This window comes from Anabrus simplex, chromosome 2 (assembly GCF_040414725.1).
Source record: "Anabrus simplex isolate iqAnaSimp1 chromosome 2, ASM4041472v1, whole genome shotgun sequence".
NCBI lineage: Eukaryota > Metazoa > Arthropoda > Insecta > Orthoptera > Tettigoniidae > Anabrus > Anabrus simplex.
In genome coordinates, this window is record NC_090266.1 from 1,155,190,015 (window position 1) to 1,155,214,452 (window position 24,438).

General features: G+C 41.0%; 1 protein-coding gene across 1 annotated transcript in view; it reads right to left on the reverse strand.

Annotated features, from left to right (window-relative positions):
- Nucleotides 1–24,438, reverse strand: part of LOC136863367 (beta-1,3-glucosyltransferase) — a 589,711-nt gene that overhangs the window by 381,624 nt on the left and 183,649 nt on the right. The window contains exon 2 of the mRNA XM_067139767.2: nucleotides 8,599–8,664. Within this exon, the coding sequence (XP_066995868.1) occupies nucleotides 8,599–8,664 (66 nt within the window). The remainder of the gene's footprint in view (nucleotides 1–8,598; nucleotides 8,665–24,438) is intronic.

Here is a 24,438-nt window from a genome sequence, read left to right on the forward strand (position 1 = left end):
AAGTAAAAGAAGTCTTGCGGGGAAAAATTCTGGCACCATATTGTTTCCGAAAACCATAAAAGTAGATAGGTGGACGTAAAACTAAAAACATCAATAATAACAATGATCTTCTTTCTTTCTTTCTTTCTTTCTTTCTTTCTTTCTTAATCTGCTTACCCTCCAGGGTTGATTTTTCCCTCGGACTCAGAGAGGGATCCCACCTCAAGGGCAGTGTCATGGAGCGTGAGACTTTGGGTCGGGGGATACAACTGGGGGAGGACCAGTACGTCGCCCAGGCGGCCTCACCTACTATGTTGCACAGGGGGCTTGTGGGGGGATGGGAAGGCAAGGAAGATGGAATGAAACGGCCGTGGCTTTAAGTAAGGTACCATCCCGTCATTTGCCTGGAGAAGTGGAAAACCACGGAAAACCACTTCCAGGATGGCTGAGGTGGGAATCGAACCTCCTCTACTCAGTTGACCTCCAGAGGCTGAGTGGACCACGTTCCAGCCCTCGTAGCACTTTTCAAATTTCGTGGCAGTGCCGGGAATCGAACCCAGGTCTTCGGTGGTGGCAGCTAATCATGCTAACCACTACACCACAGAGGCGGACAATAATAATAATAATAATAATAATAATAATAATAATAATAATAATAATAATAATAATAATAATAATAATAATAAATACCGTGGTGGACAGATGTGGGCATGAACAGGTCGATAGAAGACAATCAGAAGATTAATGTAAAACTTTAAAATTGTAGCTATATTTTCTTTTATCAGCTATCCTTTGGTTTCTTTTCAAAAATAAAGTTTACAGTTCTGGTACAGAAGTTCATAAGATTTGGTAACAATTTTAGAAAATCGAATAACAATTAATTAACAACTTTGAGCTTTGTGCTCCCTCATTATACATTATCCATGAGCGCTGCGGCTCCTTTCAAAACACAGTTCAAGGAGACGGATCTCCCGAGTCCCTTATACCACTAGGATACAAGGTGTCCAAAGTATACCCTATTCCAAGAGCACCTTTGCTCCATAAAATTATCTAGGAGTCTAGGAAACTATTCTCCGAACATTACAACATTACCGCCTTCCAAAGACACCTTTCAACATTTGCATTAACATCTCTACATTCATAGAAAGAGCATCAATGCTCTATAAAATTTACACTTCGAGATCTATCTCCAGAAATTTCCAGACCTATCAAATCCTCAATCTACATCTTACAATAGTCTAACATCTTTACACCAAAAGTAATGAAATAAAATTTCACGGGGGTATTGAATACCCATTCTACCGGGCCTTTGTGAAAAACAATAGATTAAAGGTACTGGCCCCAAAATCAATGATGCGTGGAGACGGGCACTTGCGCTCCTTGAAAATCGAAATGAAAGTTTAAACCCCTATTTGGGCGTATGGCCCGAAGTTACAGAGGCTAAGCCTATACTACCGGGGTAACTAGATGGAGAATATATTTAAGTTACAAAGATTACAAACTGGAAAAGTTTACAAAATCATAGTCACCTCCAAATCAATTTGATAGGGAACACGAGAGGGTAGGTCACTCTCTATTCCCTGATTACGTTTAAGTTCCATTGATTTGTTTGGAATTTACATTTGAACTTGGAATTGACACTTCAGAAAATTAAGGTTACATAGTTAAAGATCGTAAATCTTCCCCTCGAGCTAGCTTTCAAAGACTATTACTTAATAAAATTCGGACTGCCATGACCTTGAGCTGATGAACTACTCGATGATGGACGAGGCACCCCGCCTCCTTTATAAACAAACACACTAGACTGGAGCGATGAATAAGACAACCTGGTCGAAAAATGTGCCCGAAAAATATACCCGAGAGGAAAGATCCAGAAAAACTCTGGGCAAAGGCCCAACACACCCCCAATTTTGATTGGGTAATTAAATAAATACAAGACGTAGGTGATTGGTGGAAAAATACATATGCAACATTTTCTATCGGCTAACATCCAAAGTTGGCGGGAAAAGATAGAAGTGTTGCAAACTTTAACAAACCAAAAGCAAAGAATAAACAATTCAGTTTAGTAAACCTTAAAATAACAAATTACTTTGCAATCTTAATAGTCCCTCTTCACACCAGAGGGCATAACGTAAGTTTCTTGGTAGAGACATCTGTAGAGAAAAGTCCAAACATCTTGTATTAGTTGATGCAACTTAAGCATTGCAGATAGCGTTCTTCCAGGCGCTTGATTTAAATGAACGGGGCGGGTGTACCTCCTGGTACAACAACAACAACAATAATAATAATAATAATAATAATAATAATAATAATAATAATAATAATAATAATAATAATAATAATAATGGCTTCTGTGGCTACCAAAGAGGCCCTGTTGCAAGTCTTTCAAGTTGATGCCCATGGGCGACCTGCAAGTTTGTTAGGATGAGGCCATCCTAGCATGAAATCTAATGTGGAAGACGACACAAACGCCCAGCCCCCGAGCTAGACGAAATAACAAATGAAGTTTAAAATCCTCGATCAGACCGGGAATTGACCCGGGGCCATAAAGTCACACGGCAGTATGCTAACCGGTTAGTCACGGAGCTGGACGGAAAATCGAATAAGAGCTACGAGGTATACGCACTGACTGACCCTAGCATAAATCCGTGATAGTTAAAACTATCTCTGAAAAAATTCCACTGGCAACTCCTGCAAGAAACCATCTCCAAAACAAAGATCGTCAAGTAAAACACAGTTTACGCTTTAAATTTGGTCACTGCTTTATACGTTCATACAACCATTATATGCACACATACTGAAATGACAAAAGATACACAAAACATACGTTCTTCTTTGCAACAACAATTGAAATGAAAAGCGTTCTTTGGACACTCAATACACGACGTCATCGCACCACGTGCCATAAACAAATGGGTGTCTGGTCATACACCAAAATGGCTACGTTGTAATTAAGCGGTTGCCTATCTCCGTGGTAGCCTTAATTCCGTGATACTTTCTGCGATTGAATATCGCGGCAATAGGCATCCCTCGAGCACGTTGTCTGAACTCTCAAGAGATGGCGTGAAGTTAGCCTTTTCAAACGTGAACACCAGCGCTTGGGTCGAGGGTGTGGTGTATGGCCTACTGCGTCATTTCTGAACAGGTGTGAGAAAATAGCTGTGTTTCTGTCCTGTGTGCCTGTAAGTTGGGAAATCATCAAGATTATTAGGTAAATATTACAATATATGCTTTGATATTATGTCTGTGCGGTAGATGAAGATGTAGGCTTTCCAGATCTGTTATTATTTTCACTCGCAGATTTCTCTATAGAACAGTAAACTCTTTCGAGTTTCGTGATTTATTTTCGTTTTATCTGCCTTGTTCTCATTCATGTTATCATCAGAGTATAGCTCCCTACACATAATTCCCTTTTAATGCTGTCTATTGGAATAGAATCTGTTATTTCGTAAACATATAATTTCACCGAGCGTCAATATGAATTTCAAGGCGAATTTACTCCACTACAGGGTGTGTGAAAATTTTATAACCTAAAATTAAAATTGTAACATTAAGTACGTGATGAACTCCTACATGCAAGCCTACACACGTCTATATTACATTTATTTTATTTTCAGTTACAACTAACAAGGGAGGCGTTATGGGTAAAACCAAGAAATCGCACATCACTAAAGCAGGAGATACGAAGACTTCTGAAAAAAAGTATGAAAAGCAGGCTGTGGAACTACCTGTCAAGAAAGTTCTACACGAACACTGGACTATATATAGGGCTTCGAAATATTTCAAAGTGTCTTGGTCTACTCTCAAAGACAATGTAATGAAAGGTAGTGAACATGTTGATGTGAGGAACAACAGTTTAATGAAATTCGAAGTTGGAAAAGTTGGCAGACCCTTTGCTCTGTCGTCAGAATTAGAAATTAGATTGGCGAAATACATAATACGAATGCAGGAGATCGGGTTTGGATTGACAGTATTGCAAGTGAGAAAACTGGCGTATTGTTTTGCTAAACAACATGGGTCAGCAGATAGGTTCAATGTTGAGAAGGAGATTGCTGGCAAAAAGTGGTATCGAGGATTTCGAGAACGCTTCAATCTAACTCTCAGGCGACCAGAAAATTTATCAAGATATCGTGCTTCGTGTGCAAATCCTGTTTTAATTAATGAGTATTATGACTGTTTGGAGAAGGTTCTTAAAGAACATGGCCTCATGGACAAACCTCACCAGATCTGGAACTGTGATGAGACCGGTCTAATGTTTGTAACTGCAGGATCTAAAGTTGTCACTAGCGTAGGTAAGAAATATATCTATAGGCGTGTTTATGCGGAAAAAGGAACAACAACTACAGTGCTGTGCTGTGCAAATGCAGCAGGAAAATCTGGTCCAATTCTGGTTATATTCAAAGGAGTGCAGAACATTCCAGCCTTAAGTGAAGGTGCTCACCTTGATGCAATGGTCGCAGTAAGCAAGAAAGGTTGGATTACAAGCGAGCTTTTTGTAAAATGGTTGGAAATGTTCATTAATAATCTTCCTCAAGCTCGACCAGTAATCCTCACTATGGACTCACATGCTACTCACCTATCACCAGAGGCTTTACAATTGGCGGATGAAAACCAGATTATCATCATCACTTTTCCATCACACACGACCCATCTTCTACAGCCTCTTGATGTTAGTGTCTATCGCTCATTGAAATCTGCTTGGAATAATGAAATAGATGGACACATGAGAAGCAACCCTGGGAAAAATCCAAGTCGATACGACTTCCATTCTCTGTTCAACCCTAGCTACGAAAAGAGCTTCACGCCCCAGATAATCAGAGCTGGTTTCCGAAAAACTGGCATTTGCCCGTTTAATAGGAATGCTATTTCTCCTGAGGTTACGGTCCCGTCTACGGTTTCTGATAGAAATTCAAAGGGAAACAGTGGAGGTGAATCATGCCTACAAATTCCATCCTGTGACCCATCCAATGTTCCCACCACTCGTAGGAAAGCACAATCGGCTAAAATCCATACTAAAGGCGTAGGCCTACCTTCTACGAAGAACTCTAAACCTGGTCCCTCTCACAGTCCTGACACTTCGGAAATGAGTAGTGCGGAGAAACATACCAGTGATGACAACTCCACTTGCTCCATTTGTGAAAGAGATTATGCTCATGACTTAAAAAATGGCACCGGTGCAAAATGGATTCAGTGTTGTTTCTGTTTGAGGTGGTACCATAATAAATGTGAAGATATTCCTGACGATTTTGACGAAGACATTTACATGTGTTCTCAATGCGAAGATTAGTTGTTTGTGAGAAAAAAATCTTTCAGGCGTGTGAATTACCATTACTTGGAACATAGTTGACCATCCATTTTATTCCTTGTATGATGCTTATATATATGTGTGTGTGTGTAATTGAATGTATTTTGTAACATAAAACTGCAATTCAGTTATAGAGTCGCCTTTTAATTATTATTAGTACAATTGATATATAACATTTAGTTATTTATGTAAGTATCACGGAATAAGGAAACACCTCACGGAATTAGGATGCCACTACCACGGAATTAGGGCACATATCACGGTATTACGGAACAGTGACATGTTTATGAATTAAATTGAGTAACATAAAAGTAACTCATCCTGTAACCTTCATACATTTCAGACAGGTGAACTATGATGCGAACTTCGACAAATGTAGTCCACTTGTATGAAAGCAGAAAAATAATCGTCAAAAATTACATTTGAAAAAAATTGTCACGGAATTAGGCAACCTTACCCTATACGCACTGACTGACCCTAGCATAAATCCGTGATAATTAAAACTATCTCTGAAAAAATTCCACTGGCAACTCCTGCAAAAAACCATCTCCAAAACAAAGATCGTCAAGTAAAACACAGTTTACGCTTTAAATTTGGTCACTGCTTTATACGTTCATACAACCATTATATGCACACATACTGAAATGACAAAAGATACACAAAACATACGTTCTTCTTTGCAACAACAATTGAAATGAAAAGCGTTCTTTGGACACTCAATACACGACGTCATCGCACCACGTGCCATAAACAAATGGGTGTCTGGTCATACACCAAAATGGCTACGTTGTAATTAAGCGTCTTAATAAGGAGTATTGCCATCCCTAGCAAGAATATAACAGCTTCACAACGCCTTCTCATGCTTGTGACAAGGCATCGTACGTTCAGCTCAGGCAGACGTTCTCCTTCTTCCAAGAGGGCCTCTTCAAGGGCTTTTGCAGCGTTTGGGGTGGTGGATTTCTCGTTCGGATGCAATGCTCCAATTGGTCCAAGACTTGTTCGATCGGATTCAAGTCGGTTACTCTATTTGTTGCACATGATGCTCTAGCAGAAATCTGTGGCTCTAGCATTATCATGCATGAATACAGCGTATTCTCCCAATTGCTTCACGAGAGGAATCGCATGTGGCACTATGATCTCGTCAACGTACCATCGAGCCGTTAAGGATCATCTGCGGATGATCAAGAGATCGGTTTTCGTGACGAGACTTACGCTTGTCCACACCATAACAGATCCACATCCAAAAGCAACGGTAGTTTGTACGTTTTCTCCAGATTCCCAGACGACCATCTGAACGTTTTAATGCGAAATGGGAATCATCCGAGAACAGCAGAGGACGCCGAAGTCTTAGCTGTCAGTGCAGATGATTTCTAGCAAACTGCAATCTCCTCCCGAGATGTCGTCTGTCCAATGCAGGTAGTTGAGCGGATCGTCGGAATCTTAAACTGGCCTCTTGAAGCCTGTTTCTGACTGTTTAGTCACTAGCTCGTACTCTAAAAGCCTGCTGTAGGTCCGCATGTAGAACTCATGCTGTAACTTGGCGGTTTCAGAGAACCGAGCAAGTGGTTGCGCTATCTGGGTCACGTAGCTATCAGCTTGTATTCGGGAGATAGTGGGTTCGAACACCACTGTAGGCAGCTTTGAATGTGGTTCTCCGCGGTTTTCCATTTTGACAACAGGCAAATGCAGGGGCTGTACTTTAATTAAAGCCACGGTCGCTTCCTTCCCACTCCTAGCCCTTTCCTATCCCATCGTCGCCGTAAGACCTACCTGTGTCGGTGCGACGTAAAGCTAATTGTGTGGTTTCGGAAAGCTCGCAGACCCACGAAACTATCTTGACCTGGAGTTGTTTACCTTTGGAAGCCCGTGCTAGGGAACCTGGCAACAGTTCTCGTTTACTGAGGAACCCCTAGCACTGTTCGGCTCCATGGCTAAATGGTTAGCGTGCTGGCCTTTGGTTACAGGGGTCCCGGGTTCGATTCCCGGCAGGGTCGGGAATTTTAACTTTCATTGGTTAATTTCGCTGGCACGGGGGCTGGGTGTATGTGTTGTCTTCATCATCATTTCATCCTCATCACGACGCGCAGGTCGCCTACGGGAGTCAAATCAAAAGACCTGCACCTGGTGAGCCGAACATGTCCTCGGACACTCCCGGCACTAAAAGCCATACGCCATTTCATTTTTTCCCCTAGCATTATGGCCACGTACCTCTGCGAGTTGCCTTCTTGAAGCAGTGCACGAATTGCTTTATTCGACGACAACTGATTCGCTCGTTGTCTAGGCTAGTTCGCACGATCAGCCAACGTGTAAACACTCCACTCCACACAGACCAACCTTCACACACTTTGAACTCAGGCACTCTACCTTTCAACTGACACTGACGCCTCCTAAACATCCGGATGCCAATGAAGTTCACCGTTATGTAAACAGGACATAACTCCGTAAATCCACATCCTATTATGCATTCATACAAAATGCAGTTAGGAACATCTAATGACGAGACCATATATCCTTTTCGAGCAGTATATTTTTATAGTTATGAAATCTGATTTGGAACATTTCACAAAGGAAGTTTTACTTTTACGAAATTTACTGTCATCTGTAAGCCTACCATTCTTCCCTAAGTGTCCAGGACCGTCCCGATTTGGACGTATGTGCCCCGTGTCACGAAATAAAAAGCCAAAAAAGGATGCAAGCTTGTGGTTTTAAGTGAAAGTCGATATGATTACAGTCACAGAATCTCCAGTTTCAGATGGAATCCGAACTAAAGAGATTCGCCTTTTCATCTCAAAATTCTTGCATGCATTGTCCGGGACTGAAACTATGGCCGCCCAGGTGAGAAAACAGTGACGATGCCCCTCAGCTACTACGCCCCGAAATAAAATAAAATAAAATAAAATGAAGTAAAATTATATAAATAATTACTAAATACAAACCTATTGCCTGACCTAGCCTGCACATTGGCGCCTAAATCATGCTCGCCCCAGCTAAGCTGACAGTTCCTTTCTGCTCCTCCTTCAATCAACAGCAGATTCACCAGATTCAACTTTAGAGATCTCATGCGTTCCTGTTTTTCACCATGGCTACGCCCTCTTCCGAAAGAAATCATAAAAAATGGAAATATAATTGCAAATCTACAAGTTTTCTTTATTAAAACATTTCAAATATATGTGTAGTGAACACATAACAAAGATTTGTACAAATAAAGTGTACGGCAATAGACAGAAAATGGCATCACGCGAGATCGTTCAGATAGAAGCGTGATACAGAAAATATGACTAGGTTTGGAACCGTAACGAAGAACGCTTACTCACCTAGTCCGTAAACAGGAGCGATGAGGATGGTGAACAGCACTAGGGCTGGAAGAAGGGAACCATTTCCTGAAACAAACATCATACATGTTACAGACTTGAAACAAGGTTATCGTCTGGAGACATACAGTAACTAGATTAAGACCAATGCAGATTTCGGATGGATGACAATGGGCAAAGAAAGGTACCAGTAACAGCATTACAAGCCACAGGATCAACTTTGTATAAGTGTAAAAAAAAAAAAAAAGAATCTGGTACTCCAATAATTTCTGCCTGGTGTGAAAATGGGAAACCAGGGAAAACCATCTTCAGGGCTGCTGCTGCCGCCAGTGGGGTTCGAACCCAATATCTCCGGAATTCAAGCTCACAACTGCGCGCCCCCTAACCGTACGGCCAACTCACTCGGTTTGGAAGACAGCAGCCGTGCCCTCAGTTCAAGTAATTAAAGTAATCAATGTACAGCCCAAGCATCTGCATGGTGTGAAATGGGAAACCACAGAAAACCATCTTCAGGGCTTATGACAGTGGGGTCCGAACCCACTGTCTCGGAATGCAAGCTCATAGCCGCGCGCCCCTAACCGTAAGGCGAATTCGCTCGGAATATTAGTATTATTATCAGAGACGCCGGCCTGCCAGAATTTTGCTCTTGCAAGGGATTCTTCAATGTGCCACTCAATCTGCTGATATATGTCGCATTACAACATTTTCAAGTACCAATGAAAAAATCGGGACTCAATCCTGCAATCTTGAGCAAAGAGTATGAGAATCTCGACGGTAAGAAGCCCGCCTTTCTTCTTTCAACTTCGTAGATTTGCTGGGATAGTGTTTCTCCCATGAACCACAATCACTTCCTAACCAGTTTCTAGTCTATGTACACATATAAAAAAGTTATGCATCACCCACCAAACAAAAGTTCTAAGGTATTCTGTACAATTTTGAAGTGGTACTGCAACCGTTCGGGCTTTAATCGTCGCACCAAATTAAGTATGAACCAGCTCTGAACACAACAGGCGACAAAATGAAACTGGCCCCGTTAGTTGGGCAACAAATGAGGCTTACTCTGGGTATAATTAGGGCAATTATATTTAACTTGGTTTCACAAACAGATGTACAGATGGAACATTTGTATGAGAACCGCCAGAAGTCACTTACCAGGCTTGAAGTCTCATCCTGCCTACTTTCATAAGATCACCGGCTGAATTCGTAGAGCAATATGGGTAATGGAATGTTCGATAAAGAAATAAAATAGGCACTATCTAAAATAATGAAAGTAGGATTCTATAATATGAGAGAAATATGCTAATATTTGTTAAATGAGAAGAATCTCCGTTCAAGTATACATTCTAAACATTTTATTTATACTGATGTGAACCACACAAATAATGTTCTATTTCAAAATGTGAGCAAAAGAAACAATTAACTGATACAATTATATACATTATATGCCTTCTTTTCTTGAAATTGTCTTGGCATATTAATTCTTGGCGTACATCAATTAACTCGATCAACATACACTGATAAATGAGTTTATTTATTTTTATAAAAATGGATATTGAATGGTATCCTTTATTTATTAAACTCTCGTCACAAATGGATATTACCGGGCGAGTTGGCCGTGCGCGTAGAGGCGCGCGGCTGTGAGCTTGCATCCGGGAGATAGTAGGTTCGAATCCCACTATCGGCAGCCCTGAAGATGGTTTTCCGTGGTTTCCCATTTTCACACCAGGCAAATGCTGGGGCTGTACCTTAATTAAGGCCACGGCCGCTTCCTTCCAACTCCTAGGCCTTTCGTATCCCATCGTCGCCATAAGACCTATCTGTGTCGGTGCGACGTAAAGCCCCTAGCAAAAAAACAAAAACAAAAAAAAACAAATGGATATTACATATGGTTCCGGTACCGGAGATCGAACTCGAGCCTCCTGGCTAAGAACCAGGTATCCTCTATTTGTTAGTCATGATTTGGATAGAGAGAAAAAATTATAACACAATATAAGCACATCTGTTACACACACGAGATTGCATTGCCGAGTATCGAACATGTGATCCATTTGACCACGACAAATGTATATTTACATTGAACACTTACGATGAACATACACGCTGAACATATATGTGCGTATCCTGGGTTTACCTAACAAATTATATATTTAAAGAAAATCAGTCAAAGCTGGAATCAAACCCATCACCATAGTATACTTTGGGAAATAATAAAACACACAGAAACATACATATAAAAAATATCAAATATATATACACAACACATCTTGAAGATATGGCTTAACCAAGCCATAATATCTGGTTAAATCTTCGCTCCAGCATCATTCGAACCAACAGGCTTCGGCTTCCAAGGTAAAAATTTTTGGACTCCAATCAGAGGCTAAATTAAACCTTAAGCATGAGAAGGGATCTATCCTTCACAAAATCCGGAAATTATCCGTGTTACTCGCAACGTATAATTAGAATAGGATTGAGACTACTTTGGTGAATGAAAAGAGCTTGGCCCACTAACATTGTTTTGCTGGAGACTGCAAAGTTTGCTCGGCCTACGGTCGACCAGCATGTTGTAAACAAGGTTGGGTTTACAAAAACACAACTTCTTTATTTACTTCACATGTAAAATTACAATATATACACTAACAAAACTGAAAGTTATCTCGAAGCAAAATGAACTATGAATTTGGAGAAAGAGTCTGTCTTTGTACACTATATACATGTTGGAGTATTCACGTTCACTACTATTTCGGAAAGATAGTCCTTGTGACATGAAAAGTTCTTGATAGTCGAAAACTATCAGAAGCACTGACGTAAATATCTCAGAGAGTCCTTCCTTGTTGAAGTGTCTGAGTTCATTAACGTAAGTTCAATGACTGAAGAGTTCCTACTTAGCAAAACTAAGTTGATAATGGGAGCTCGCATTAGCTAGGGAATGATAGTGGCATATAATGGTAAGACTGGGCATGGACAGCGGAATAGACAAGAGGAGCGGTGACCCGAGGTGAGACTTCTTACTGCCAGAAATTCAGTCCACCTGGCCGAAGCACATTTTCAAGAGGAGTAGCCTCCGTGCTCGACGTAGGGTGTATTCTGGAGTTGGACACCGGGGTCAGTGGGCGTCTGGACAGACTAGGAGCTCCTTTTTATAGCACACACGACGTTCCAGGCACGCGCACCGAGAGCTGCACGTCGAGGCTCGAAGAATAACACCTGGCACGCGTGTAGCTGGCTGGCGGATCGAGAAGGGAGCGACGGACATACAACACAGCATATACCTGTCAATCACAATAACAGCTGTGACTAGTCCTGGGTTGTGGATACCATAAATCGTCCGTCACCCCTTCCTTTCATTTTTCTTACATATCATCTCGGCTTATTGTCAAGTATGCACTCACTTGAAAGCCATTATTTCTTATTACTCGTTATCTGGCTATATATTCAGCCCAATTTAATATCTCACAACAGCTATGATTATTTATTCTTCCTTATCACTCCAACAACAAAACATGTTACAGCTTCGCCCTCTCATGTTTTGGCATCGTATCTCAATCCGTTCATTTAATTCACAGAGAAAACCCCATTATTTCAGGTTATTTTATTCTCACAATTTCATATATAATTATAAATTAATTACACCTCGGTTTGGATCAACTCCAATGATTATCTAATATTATCCGGGATTACAAATACCCGAATCTCAAACGTATCATTTATATCCAAACTACTCTGAAGATCTTTACCAGACGAAGAAATATAAATCTAGTTAACTTGCCGTTCTTCCCAAAGATAGCTCATATAAGCTAAGAACTTTGAAGTCTATATAATAATTCATGCAAATGAATTTTTGTTAAATATCAATGATTATCTTAAAAATCACTTGATGATCCTAACTAATAATAATAAATCTTTCCCAGTCAAACGCGCATAATGTTCCCTACATATTTAATATTTAATTATGACATTATAATATTTACAAATATTATTATTACTGGCATGCATATCTCGTGTTTAGGGTATATAAAGTATGTACTTAACACTTGGTGAGTAAGGCTTGCTGTCATCTAGGGTACATCTTAGATCTTTACACGAACATGATGAATATTCTTGTTCCTAGTAGTCCTTGGTTCTTCTTCATACGACGATCCATGACTCGAACTGCTGTTTTCTCAGTTTAATTTCGGGACGATCCTTGTAAAGCTGATCGCAGGCACTCAGGCTCGACTCTTGTAGGCTCCGAGTCTTGGGTTCGACGACCACTCACGAACATACAGAAAAATGGAGAATGAGTTATTAAATACTGTTTCATGCACTTTCAAAGGGGGCCTACTTGTAACAAGATCCACTCTTAAGTTCAAACAGATTAACGCAAGTAGTGATAAGTTTGTAAAAATCACTGTTCATTCCCTGACCGTCACACAGACTACCACAACGGATGTCCCTGAAGGATGCGAATATTAAATTTGTCAATAATAGTTATTTAATTTTTGCTAAATGTCACTCGTTCTTAAATGCTCAGGAGCGGTGATAATTAGCCCCTGCATATATTAATTAACTGTCTCACCACGCTAAATAACCTGAAGCGTTTACCCTCCGTTGGTGATTGCACCATAAGTCATAATTAACTATCCTCGACGATTGTGATGTTAAAATGCCAAATTAAGGTTTCTATTCGGCAATTATGTACATTAACTCGTACCACACGACTTATTCCGTAAATATATTTACATCACATTGATGTGTTTCTTCAATGGCACAACACTTTGTACACTGATATCCAAATCACTGATATCCAAGTTCCACTTCTAATATGTTGGGTTGCCACTACACAGACGATAATGAGGTAACGTGTTACCACTGCCGGTACACGGATGAGAATGAGATACAGTGTCTGGGTCTTGGATATATTTATAGCCTAGGGACAAAATGGTCAGGGAGGAGATGAATTATGTCCCTGTTGGAAATGACAGTCCGGTAATCGGAGTCTTTGAACGACGTGATAACAGTCGAATTAAAGCTTATGACCCCCACTTTCTACTGAACATATATGAAACCAAAGCGATCAGTAGGTCATTCATAATCTTAAAAGCGTCCTTTTTGGAAGATTACGCGTCATGTTTCATCATGCAATATCTCCCACTTTTTTCCACATGTTGTCAGATTTCAGTAGTCGCCTTTGATCTGCGTACTACTGTATGATAGGCGTCATTATTGATCCATTAATAAAGTATTGTATTTATATGCATTGACAGTCAGCATAAAATACATTGGTTCGAATGGGACCCGTTTTATAAATTTAGAAAAAATATTTCATATAGAAGTATTCTTCTTCTTCCTCTTTTTCGTAAATTATGGTGAGGTGGTACTAATGAATGCGGTGTTGAATTTATAGTGGGCATTTATTTTTCAAAAGTTAACACACCTTAATTCGGCCCGGTCTCCAAAAACCTCCATCTCCGTGCGTAGCGTTATCTTCTCTTCTCGCTCGCTCGGAAAGAGAGCGCGGTTTCAAGGTTAGCAATACTGCGTTGCCCTCTTCTCATTACAGCGTAGGAAAAATGCTCCTTCCGGACTGGCGCGTCGCGGATCATACCCCGGTTTGATATACAGAATGCTAACTACTGCGTTATGTGTCATAGGATGTTGCGGAAAACGGCATATATAATTAGCCAGACCTCCTAACATATCCATGGCATGATGGTGAACGGTCACAGTACTTCAAAAGTAATGAATCTTCCAGTTTATTGACAACTAAAACCAAACAAATCACTTCGACTGTAAGCTAACAGAAACACAACATAATTTTCTTGATGTGATCACGTTGTGTATTAACCTCATTCAATACAGAGTACTGTAGCATGTCCCCTTGTATGAATGCAAGCATGCACCCTACGTGGCATGCTGCCTAGTAATGCTGGTCTAATGTATCCCATTCTTCAGTGGCAACCCAGCGTAACTCCCGTAGATTTCGTGATGGGGCAGGGCGTGTTCGCACAGCTCTTTTCAATCGATTCCAAGCATGTTCCAAGAATATGTCCGGCTCCATGGCTAATTGGTTAGCGTGCTGGCCTTTGGTCACAGGGGTCCCGGGTTCGATTCCCGGCAGGGTCGGAAATTTTAACCATCATTGGTGAATTCCGCTGGCATGGTGGCTGGGTGTATGTGTCGTCTTCATCATCATTTCATCCTCATCACGACGCGCAGGTCGCCTACGGGAGTCAATTCAAAAGTCCTCGGACACATCCCGGCACTAAAAGCCATACGCCATTTCATTTTTTCCATGAATATGAAAGCCAGCCCAGTCGAGCAATATCGGTACGACTCATGAAATAATTGACGATGCCTGCACAAAGAACGCGGGAGTTGTCATCCATAAACTTATATTCTACCCCGAAAGGCTGATGAAACCGTTCAACGATGCGTTGGAGATTGTTACCCTGTATTGGGGAGCCTTGAGTTTGCCCTGGATGGACAACAATGGCGTCCGATACCCTCGCATGATGCCATCCCAGAACATCACTGATCCACCACCTTGATGTACTCGATGGACGGGATATCTCTGACGTGCAGCATTACTAGGTGTCCTCCACACACGTTGTCGACGGCCATCGGGTATCACTTATATGCGGCATTAATATGTGAAAAGAACTTAGCGTCAAATTTCCGTAGTCCATTGTTGGTGATTCTGTGCTCATCTGTACAATTCAGCATGGTGTCTGGGTTTAAGGCCCGGGCCTCTCCATGACCATCTAAAATAGAGAGAGAAGTTGTGGAGTCTGTTTGGTACTGTTTGATTGGACCCTTGACTCCCGGTGGCCCCCATAAAGTCATTGTTAATCATGCTCGCAGTGTGGTCGGAGCTCCTGAGGACTAAACGTAGCAGATACCGGTCACTACCGCAGTTGTTGCCCTAGGGCTATCTGTATGGGACAGGTCATGAACACTATCTGTATTTTGAAAACGACCCCAGGTCCATACCACATCACTCGTTGCTCACTGCTATTCGCATCGCAACGTCTCTTGTTGACATAAAGCAACGATCCGTATGCGATCAAACGTTGATATCCGTCGTCTTGCCATCGCAGACCGTCCATACACTGATTACAAAAGCTCTATACCAGGGCCTCTCAAACGCTCAAAATCTCACGCGTGCATATCGAGGCGCAGAGACTCCGTGCACTGTGCATCGTTCCGAATTCGGCTGAACTCGGCTTGACTCGGATGGTGTAGTGAGCTGAGAGCGACGAAGCGTTCGGTGATAGACGGCTTCTTATCAGTGAAATAGATAAGCGCAAGACAACAACATAATAATAATAATGGAGCAACCTGTTTCAAAGAAAGCAAAGACCAAAGACTTTCAATCGAACTGGGAACTTTCGTATTTCTTTGTCAGTCGTGACGATAAAGCCAAATGCTTAATCCGTGATAAGTTAATCAAAAAGATTTTCCAATACAAAGGTTTAGCTCAAATTCTACGAGAATTTGTCGAAGGAAGATTTTTCTAAGCTGCATCGAGAAGCAGTTAAGATTATTTCTATATTTGGTTCCACATGCATATGTGAAAGGTATATTTTTTCCTGCTTTGACTTGTACGAAAACTAGATTGCGTGCGAGTAGGCCTATTTCTGATTATAATTTAAAGAAGGCTCTCAAATTGCTGTCAGCCAGTCCCTTGTTCCAGGCATAACTGGTATCATTGCAAAGATAAAGGAAAATAAGTGCTAGAGAAGATAAATTGTCTGCACAAACCAAATTGAAAGAAGACTGTTTTAACACCGGTAACGTTGTCACATACAACAGTGTCACCGCTCACCGCACATAAACATTTCGCAGTGAGGGGAGGATCAGCGAGGAAGGTGAAGGCGAAGACAGGCCGAACGGGTGAGACAAGTGTAGGGGAAGTGGAGTGGGAGTTTGCACTCTGGTCAACCTAGTGAAGTCGTCTCCTGTACCTTGCGCCAGTGCACTGCACGGCGCATGCACCCCGAGAGGGCCTGCTCTATACTATTGTCTGAACGAAAGTACACGACATTCAACGAAACGGATATGCTTGCGATAGATGGGGTTATATGCAAGATTGTTTACATGTTTAGACAGTTTAAAGGTCGAGATGTTTCGCGTCGTGTCAACGTAGGTCGAGGACGAATATGTTTATGGCATACACAGGTGATGCATATTTTTTTATGTGTGTATGTACACTAGTCGATAGCAATACAAGTCATCAGCGAGTTACCAAAACGAGGCAAGCACTTAGCTCCAAAATAAAACAACCACGACCACAAACAGAACTGTTGCGAGGAGTATTTCCATCTCTGTTTGATCAAGCGTTCCACGCACTGAGCCATCATCCATAGCAGAATTCAGAATCAAACGAGCACAAATTAGACGGTCGACGTAGCAAAAATTAAATACAGATTCGTGGAAAGAACAAATAGTGGCGATAAACGAGACAATTTGAAATCATATACACGCAGGCCACGTCTATACAATATGAAATATTCATATCTAACAACAGGAAAAAATAAAATGTAGAAAGTTAATAGGGAGGAATAGCCTACGGAAACTCGTCACTAATTAGCACTATTTGCGGGAAAGTTGCTTTCAAATCAGCAAATTGGAACGTTTCTACATAAGCCAGTACCTTTCATTGCCTTTATAAGAGTCCAATAATACCTACGTATTGTATAAGAATAAATGTACTAGAGTGATACAGCACAATAACTGGGTTAAACTGATCTGGAGATGTCATAAAGAAGATGGATACTGTCTAGAAGCACGGTACATCTTCTGCTGCTTTTTCCCTCACCCTGGTGGGGCAGCGAGTGGCATCATCGTCGCACTTGTACGCTAGCCTAAGTTTTACGGACAGGTGCCCCTCCTGATACAAAACCTATGTGTAGTCAGAGACGACAGTAAGTTGTAACCCGTACAAAAAACGAACAAGTTGTGACCCGTAGGAAAAAAACGAATAAGTTGCGGCCGGCCATGAAAGAAGGGGTGTCTGTCTGGAAGATTACTTAACTGCAACAGGTTAAAGTGAAAGAGAAAACTAACGTTTGCTTTACAAGAAATTGTATTCATATTTCAAGGTCCGTATTGACTGTAATGTCTAAATTAAAGTATCAAATACCGGGCGAGTTGGCCGTGCGGTTAGAGGCGCGCGGCTGTGAGCTTGCATCCGGGAGATAGTGGGTTCGAATCCCACTGTCGGCAGCCCTGAATATGGTTTTCCGTGGTTTCCTATTTTCACACCAGGCAAATGCTGGGGCTGTACCTTAACTGAGACCACGGCCACTTCCTTCCAACTCCTAGGCCTTTCCTGTCCCAGCGTCGTCATAAGACCTATCTGTGTCGGTGCGACGTAAAGCCCCTAGCAAAATAAAAAAGTATAAAATGTCAACATATTCAATACCATGTAATGTTATCTTATAGATTACTTAATTAACTTTTTTTTAAATATACCGTACACGTTTCGGCTTTTAAGCCATCGTATGCATTGGAAAGGACATGCATAAGTGTACCGTGTTATCAACATAAGCCAAGAAGTTCTTCAAGACCGAGCTCGATAGCAGCAGTCCCTTAAGTGCGACCAGCATCCAGTATTCGGGAGATAGTGTATTCGAACCCCACTGTCGGCATCACTGAAGATAGTTTTCCGTAGTTTCCCACTTTCACACGAGGCAAATTTATATACGAATTTCCATAGGTTATTTCTCCCTGTTAACTCTCTACATTTTACCTTAATTAAGGCCACGGCCGCTTCCTCCCCACTCCTAGCACTTTCCTGCCTCATCGTCGTCATAAGACCTATCTGTGTCGGTGCGACGTAAAGCAACTTGTAAAAAAAATCTTCAATAAGCTACAAATAGTGCCTTGTGCTGTGATCTTCGCCCTTGGCAAACGGTCAACACTTAAACGCCGGATTAAAAGTCGATTTCCTCAAGGTATTTTACTTTCGCCAAGAGAAGAATCTGAAGAAGATCAGTGAGAGTTCGTGTAAATAACTTTATTAATTTAAACTCGTGTGCTATTTCTCAGTGCTTCCCTTAATCAACTGAAAATGAATTATTAACCAAGTATTCAGCATAACAAGTATTATAGGAAAAAATTAATCAGAAACTGAAAATTGGAAAATCACTTTGTTTTGTGAACTATTGGATTTTTTAAATGTGTGTGTCTCTCCTTCTCAGCTCTTTTTAATTACAAAAGCGTATAGCTTGTACAGCTGTATATCACTTGTATAGTTAAAGAAGGACCTATAAGAGATCGACTTCGAATCACGTCATTACTCAGCGATTACTTTTGCTTTGTATTATTATGTAACAAGATGTTTGTTTGTTTGTTTGTTTGTTTGTTTGTTTGTTTGTTTGTTTGTTTGTTTGTTTGTTTGTTTGTTTGCTTTCCTCTCTTGTCAACAGTAATCTGACATAGCATGTATGCTATGCTGAGCGATTAAATACTATATTTAAAAAACATACGTGTACATTATTAAATATTCCATTGCTGACGATGGCTCAAAGAGCCGAAACATGTAGCCTACATTTAAAAATACGTATATAAAATATGTTAATTAAGTAATCTATAAGATACTTATTGCCCCTGTTTAAAGTGTCATTAGTTATTGACGAGTGTGCAATAGACTGTTGAGGTGAAATGACAGTAAACACTGTTTTAAAGGTTGTCTAGTGTAAAATTTGACAGAAAACTTGTGCCTCTGAGAGGCCGGACTGTAGTAAAATGTTGGAATGTAAGTGAGTGGAGCAAATGTGATCTTTGAAATAGTGTAACCTTAGAGCTACAAAGCCCATTTCTTGTAAATTATTGTGTCGACAGTTTTCTCTATTATACCTGATTTTTTGGACTCATAGTCCACTCTTGTAATCGAGCTGACGAGCTCTTTACTGTTATTTGTTGTTGCTGATTCAGATCATCTATCAAAGTTTAAAGTCAGGAAAAAGAAAGGAAAGAAATAAAATTTCAAAATTTAGTGTTTCAAATTATGCTCTCATCTTTTCTCTGTTCATCCATTTACAAGAGCACCTTTTTTACACCTCTGTAAACCACGGATCAGGGGCGGATCCATGGACGGGGGTGGGATTCCCCTCCCCGAAATGGTCAGGTGAAGAAACGAAAAACTTTACATTTACAGGAATTAAATTATTAACGGACAGTCTAGCCTAAGCAAGCGCCGGGCTCAGACGTGCCCTGTTGAGTGTGTCGGGTGAGTGGAGTAAGCGTGGGGCGCCGACGGGTTGAGTTTTATATAACTTACACAGAATGTCCCGGGAGGAATGGTCAATATTCAGGAAAATGACAGGAGCAATCATTTGTCGCAAAAAACTTCATATGGATATATGTCCTATTCAGAATAGTTTCCGAGATAGGACACATTTGTTTGTGCTCGTGGCAGGCACGTATGTGTATTACCGACCCAACCTCTTTGACGTTTCGAAATGGGTACAAATGTTCTGCATGCAATGTTCGCCATACACGTGTTCGTGGGACACAGATATGTGCAGAAAGTCGCCGTGTGCTCGTAGTAGGACTACGCTGTACCATTCCAACAATGTGTTGCAGTTCCTACACAGGTTGCTGAACTACACATTCAGAAGAAAAATGGGAACATGGAAGAATATGTGTTTGACATAATGTGCCGAAAACTCTGGTAAACACCACAGTAGCTAAAAAGAGACGGTAGGTGTCACGCGCAGCCGGCCAGGAGCGTGTGACGTCAGTGGACCGTGGACGTCTGCCAGGCGCTGTAACTTACTGCAAATCAGCGTGCCGAGCACCCCGCTTATGTTCCTTATCACAATTACGTTTATGTTGTAATAAAAATTCACATGAAAACCACTAAGATATTGCATAGAACTATTATTTTTATTATTTTGTTTGTGTGCTTTCGTAAATATTGCAGATATACTTTGAAATCCACTATAGTGAGACCTTTTGCTAATATGTTTAAAAATCATTTTTATTCTGGGCTCTCTAGACCGCGGCCGCTATCTCAACGTCAGATGGCTCCTCAATTGTAATTAAGTAGGCTGAGCAACACTCAGATCCAGGTAAAAATCCTCGACCTGCCCGGGAATCGAATCCGGGGTCTCCGGGTAAGAGACCGGTATGCTACCTTAAACCGTGTATGTTACAAAAGCTCTAATCCTATGATTTTCCATGCTTACAACGAAGTTTACCCATGCTTACAATTACGACATGCAGGTATAGAGTAATAACTCCAGCAAAATGTCACAAAAGTTTTTCGTGAACGCAGTACTCAACACATGCGAGGCTATGGTATTATTTGATACGATGTAATCTGTGAACTATGGCACTCTGAGTGCCGTTTCCAATAGCGTCTTTGTAAGGTAAAATTAATAGATAAATTAGTTCAATGGTTGGCTTGTATTTGAAACCCAGGGATTTCATTACCGCTTACATGTAAGATACGGAACCCTTATAATAACTTTTCTCCTTCATTACTGATTTGGCTAGGGCAACTCAGTTGGTCACGAATATTCTAGGAAGGCTGGATAAACAAATATCAGACAGTCCGCACTACTTACACGATCTTTACGCCAAGATTGAAGATATGGCCCTGAAACTTAATGTGGATCTCAAGAAACCAAGACGTAATGGTCGTCAAACCAAACGTGACAACAATGAAGTAGAATCCGTAGAATATTCCTTTGATGGACAACATATCTGAGGGTGATGGCTAGACATCGGACTTGTATACAAATGCATGTTTTGTTTGCCGTTATGTAGACCTCCAAAACCGACAAGGAATGCTTTTAAAGGTAAAATTGGGCGAATTATTAAGTTGAATAGTGTATATATATATATATGCATATTTCCATATATTTGAGATTAGTGCATACATTTCATATTTCGGATTTATTGTGCATGTTGACGACGTTTTTTTTTTTTTTTTTTTTTTTTTTTTTTTTTTTGCTTTACGTCGCACCGACACAGGTAGGTCTTATGGCGACGATGGGATAGGAAAGGACTAGGAGTGGGAAGGAAGCGGCCGTGGTCTTCCTTAACGTACAGCCTCAGCATTTGCCTGCTGTGAAAACAAGAAACCACGGAAAACCATCTTTAGGGCTGCCGACAATGGGCTCGAACCCACTATCTCTCGGATGCAAGCTCACAGCTGCGCGCCCCTAACCGCACGGCCAACTCGCCCGGTACATACCAGAATCAATCAAGAAGGTAGACACATGTGAATTGCGCCTTACTGATTCACTGGACATTTTGGAGAAAGTGAAGCGTGAAATGGGAAGTATCCACTGATCTCTATACCTGGATGGCTGGTAGCTTGGGTAGCAGTAAGCCGAATAGAAGATGACTGGCGCAGTAAGATGGCAGTGAGCGCACGGTGCAGTAGACCACGAGGAGCGCGCTTGCTTTGTTTATGCTTACTTCAGTTACGCCAGGGCTCTTGATTGTAGTTCCACGAGTGTTCTGTGCTTTGTTATTACAAAGTAAATAGTAGTGTATTTTACGAATTTAGGTTCGTTGCCTTGTAGTATACTTGTGGATTACAAGATTCAATTTAAATATGTATGTGTTTATCTGAGTCCGCCTCTGTGGTGTAGTGGTTAGCGTGATTAGCTGCCACCCCCGGAGGCTCGGGTTCGATTCCCGGCTCTGCCACAAAATTTGAAAAGTGGTATGAGGGCTGGAACGGGGTCCACTCAGCCTCGGGAGGTCAACTGAGTAGAGGTGGGTTCGATTCCCACCTCAGCCATCCTGGAAGTGGTTTTCCGTGGTTTCCCACTTCTCCTCCAGGCGAATGCCGGGATGGTACCTAACATAAGGCCACGGCCGCTTCCTTCCCTCTTCCTTGCCTATCCCTTCCAATCTTCCCATCCCTTCACAAGGCCCCTGTTCAGCATAGCAGGTGAGGCCGCCTGGGCGAGGTACTGGCCATTCTCCCCAGTTGTATCCCCGATCAAGAGTCTGAAGCTCCAGGACACTGCCCTTGAGGCGGTAGAGGTGGGACCCTCGCTGTGTCCGAGGGAAAAAGCCGACAGATGATGATGATGTGTTTATCTGAAATATGAATGAAGAAACATTCTACGGGGTATTAACATACCGCAGTGTTCAGCTTATGGATGTACAAACAGAACCGATCAGTAGAAGGAGAAATCATTTCATCGGGGAGTTTTATACTGTATATAAGAATCTTCCTAGGATAGTGTTTTGAGTTTTAGGTTTATTGTATCTTATTTCGCATATTCCGGGAGCAAAATGGCAATTAATTTTTGTAGGTTTCCTTTCTCGAGACCCGAACATCTAAGATCATCGATTAGGAATATCAGGCGGGAGAAATGGGAGCCTTCTAAAACAGCTGTTCTCTGCTCGGATCACTTAGAGGAAGACTGTTTTGATAGAAATGAACAAACTGTACACCTTAGAAGTGATGTACAGCCAACTGTTTTCAATTTTATTGAACATTAACTGCAAGTAAAAATTTACTAATATTTGTTTTATTTCTCGTAATTAAACTGACGGTTTCGATGAAATAATTGACGTGACCTTATAACAATCTTAGAAAATGAAGTCTGGGTGAATTCTAGACCTTATTTACATCAGTAATAATTATGGGTGGGAGAAGGGAAAGTGTGGTGGGTGTTTGGGGCTATCCCATTAACAATTCGTGGTATTTGAGACTCTTTTAACTGGTGTTACATATATCTGATGATGACTATCAATATCGCTTTGCTAGCTGAATTTAATTAAGGAGGTCTGTAATAGTAAATTAAGCTGCAGGTAATGTGATATATTGACACGTTTTGAATATTTGCTGGTTTTATAAATGTGTACATTTGCTTCACTGATATTTTAATTTGATAATATGCGCATTATTTCATGGAAACAGGAAACAGAAATTCATTATCAAGCACCGATTACGATATGTCGAATCTAGGCCTGTATAGTGAGCTACGTTTATAGGTATATCATTTTAAGAATCCATAATTTCGTGGCATACATGTATACAATTTACAGCAATGTTTCCAGAAACTGGTTTTCACTCGTATTGTGTTACCGATCGCTAATTGCATGTATTCAGCACCTAAGTTAATATTTGTCGGCCGTTATTATACACTCATGTTTATTGCTATCCCGGAGATTTAGTGACCTCGGAATGACGTGTCAGTGATCCCAATGTCCTTATGCTCTGAGTGAACATGTCTCTATATTTTTAATTATTCCAATGCGCCATTAATTGCGACTTGAAATTGACTATATTATCATTGCTTCCCCATAAGGAGAGCTCTAGGTTGGGTACGCCAACATGGCGAACCGCGCACTCAACTTGGCGTACTTTCTCCTGCAGCGGAGACCTGCCATCAGCGATCCATGTATAGAGATCAGTGGAAGTATCCCAGGAAATTTCGGACTCTGTCTTCAAACAAAATGTGATGTCCTCTAACGAAACCCGGGTTACGACATCATGACAGTAGCTTTAAACAAATATTTTGCTGGTATTGTTTATGTTGATCTATTAGAATGTTTAACACCTACACTCGCTCCCGAACTCAAGTATTATCCTGTCACATCCGTAGCTGTAGAGAGATCATTCTCCGCACTGAAGTCTGTTTTAACACACAAACGCCACAGATTTAAACCACAAAGCTCGGAAAAAAATGTAGAGTACTGCAAAGGAAATTATGGACAGGGAAAGTAGGATATGAGGCGTAAAATGAAAGCGGAATGCGTATTTAAGTATGTTTCTTCATGTTTGTGTTTTAACTCGGTTTTCTTAATAATAATAATAATAATAATAATAATAATAATAATAATAATAATAATAATAATAATAATAATAATAATAATGAAATGAAA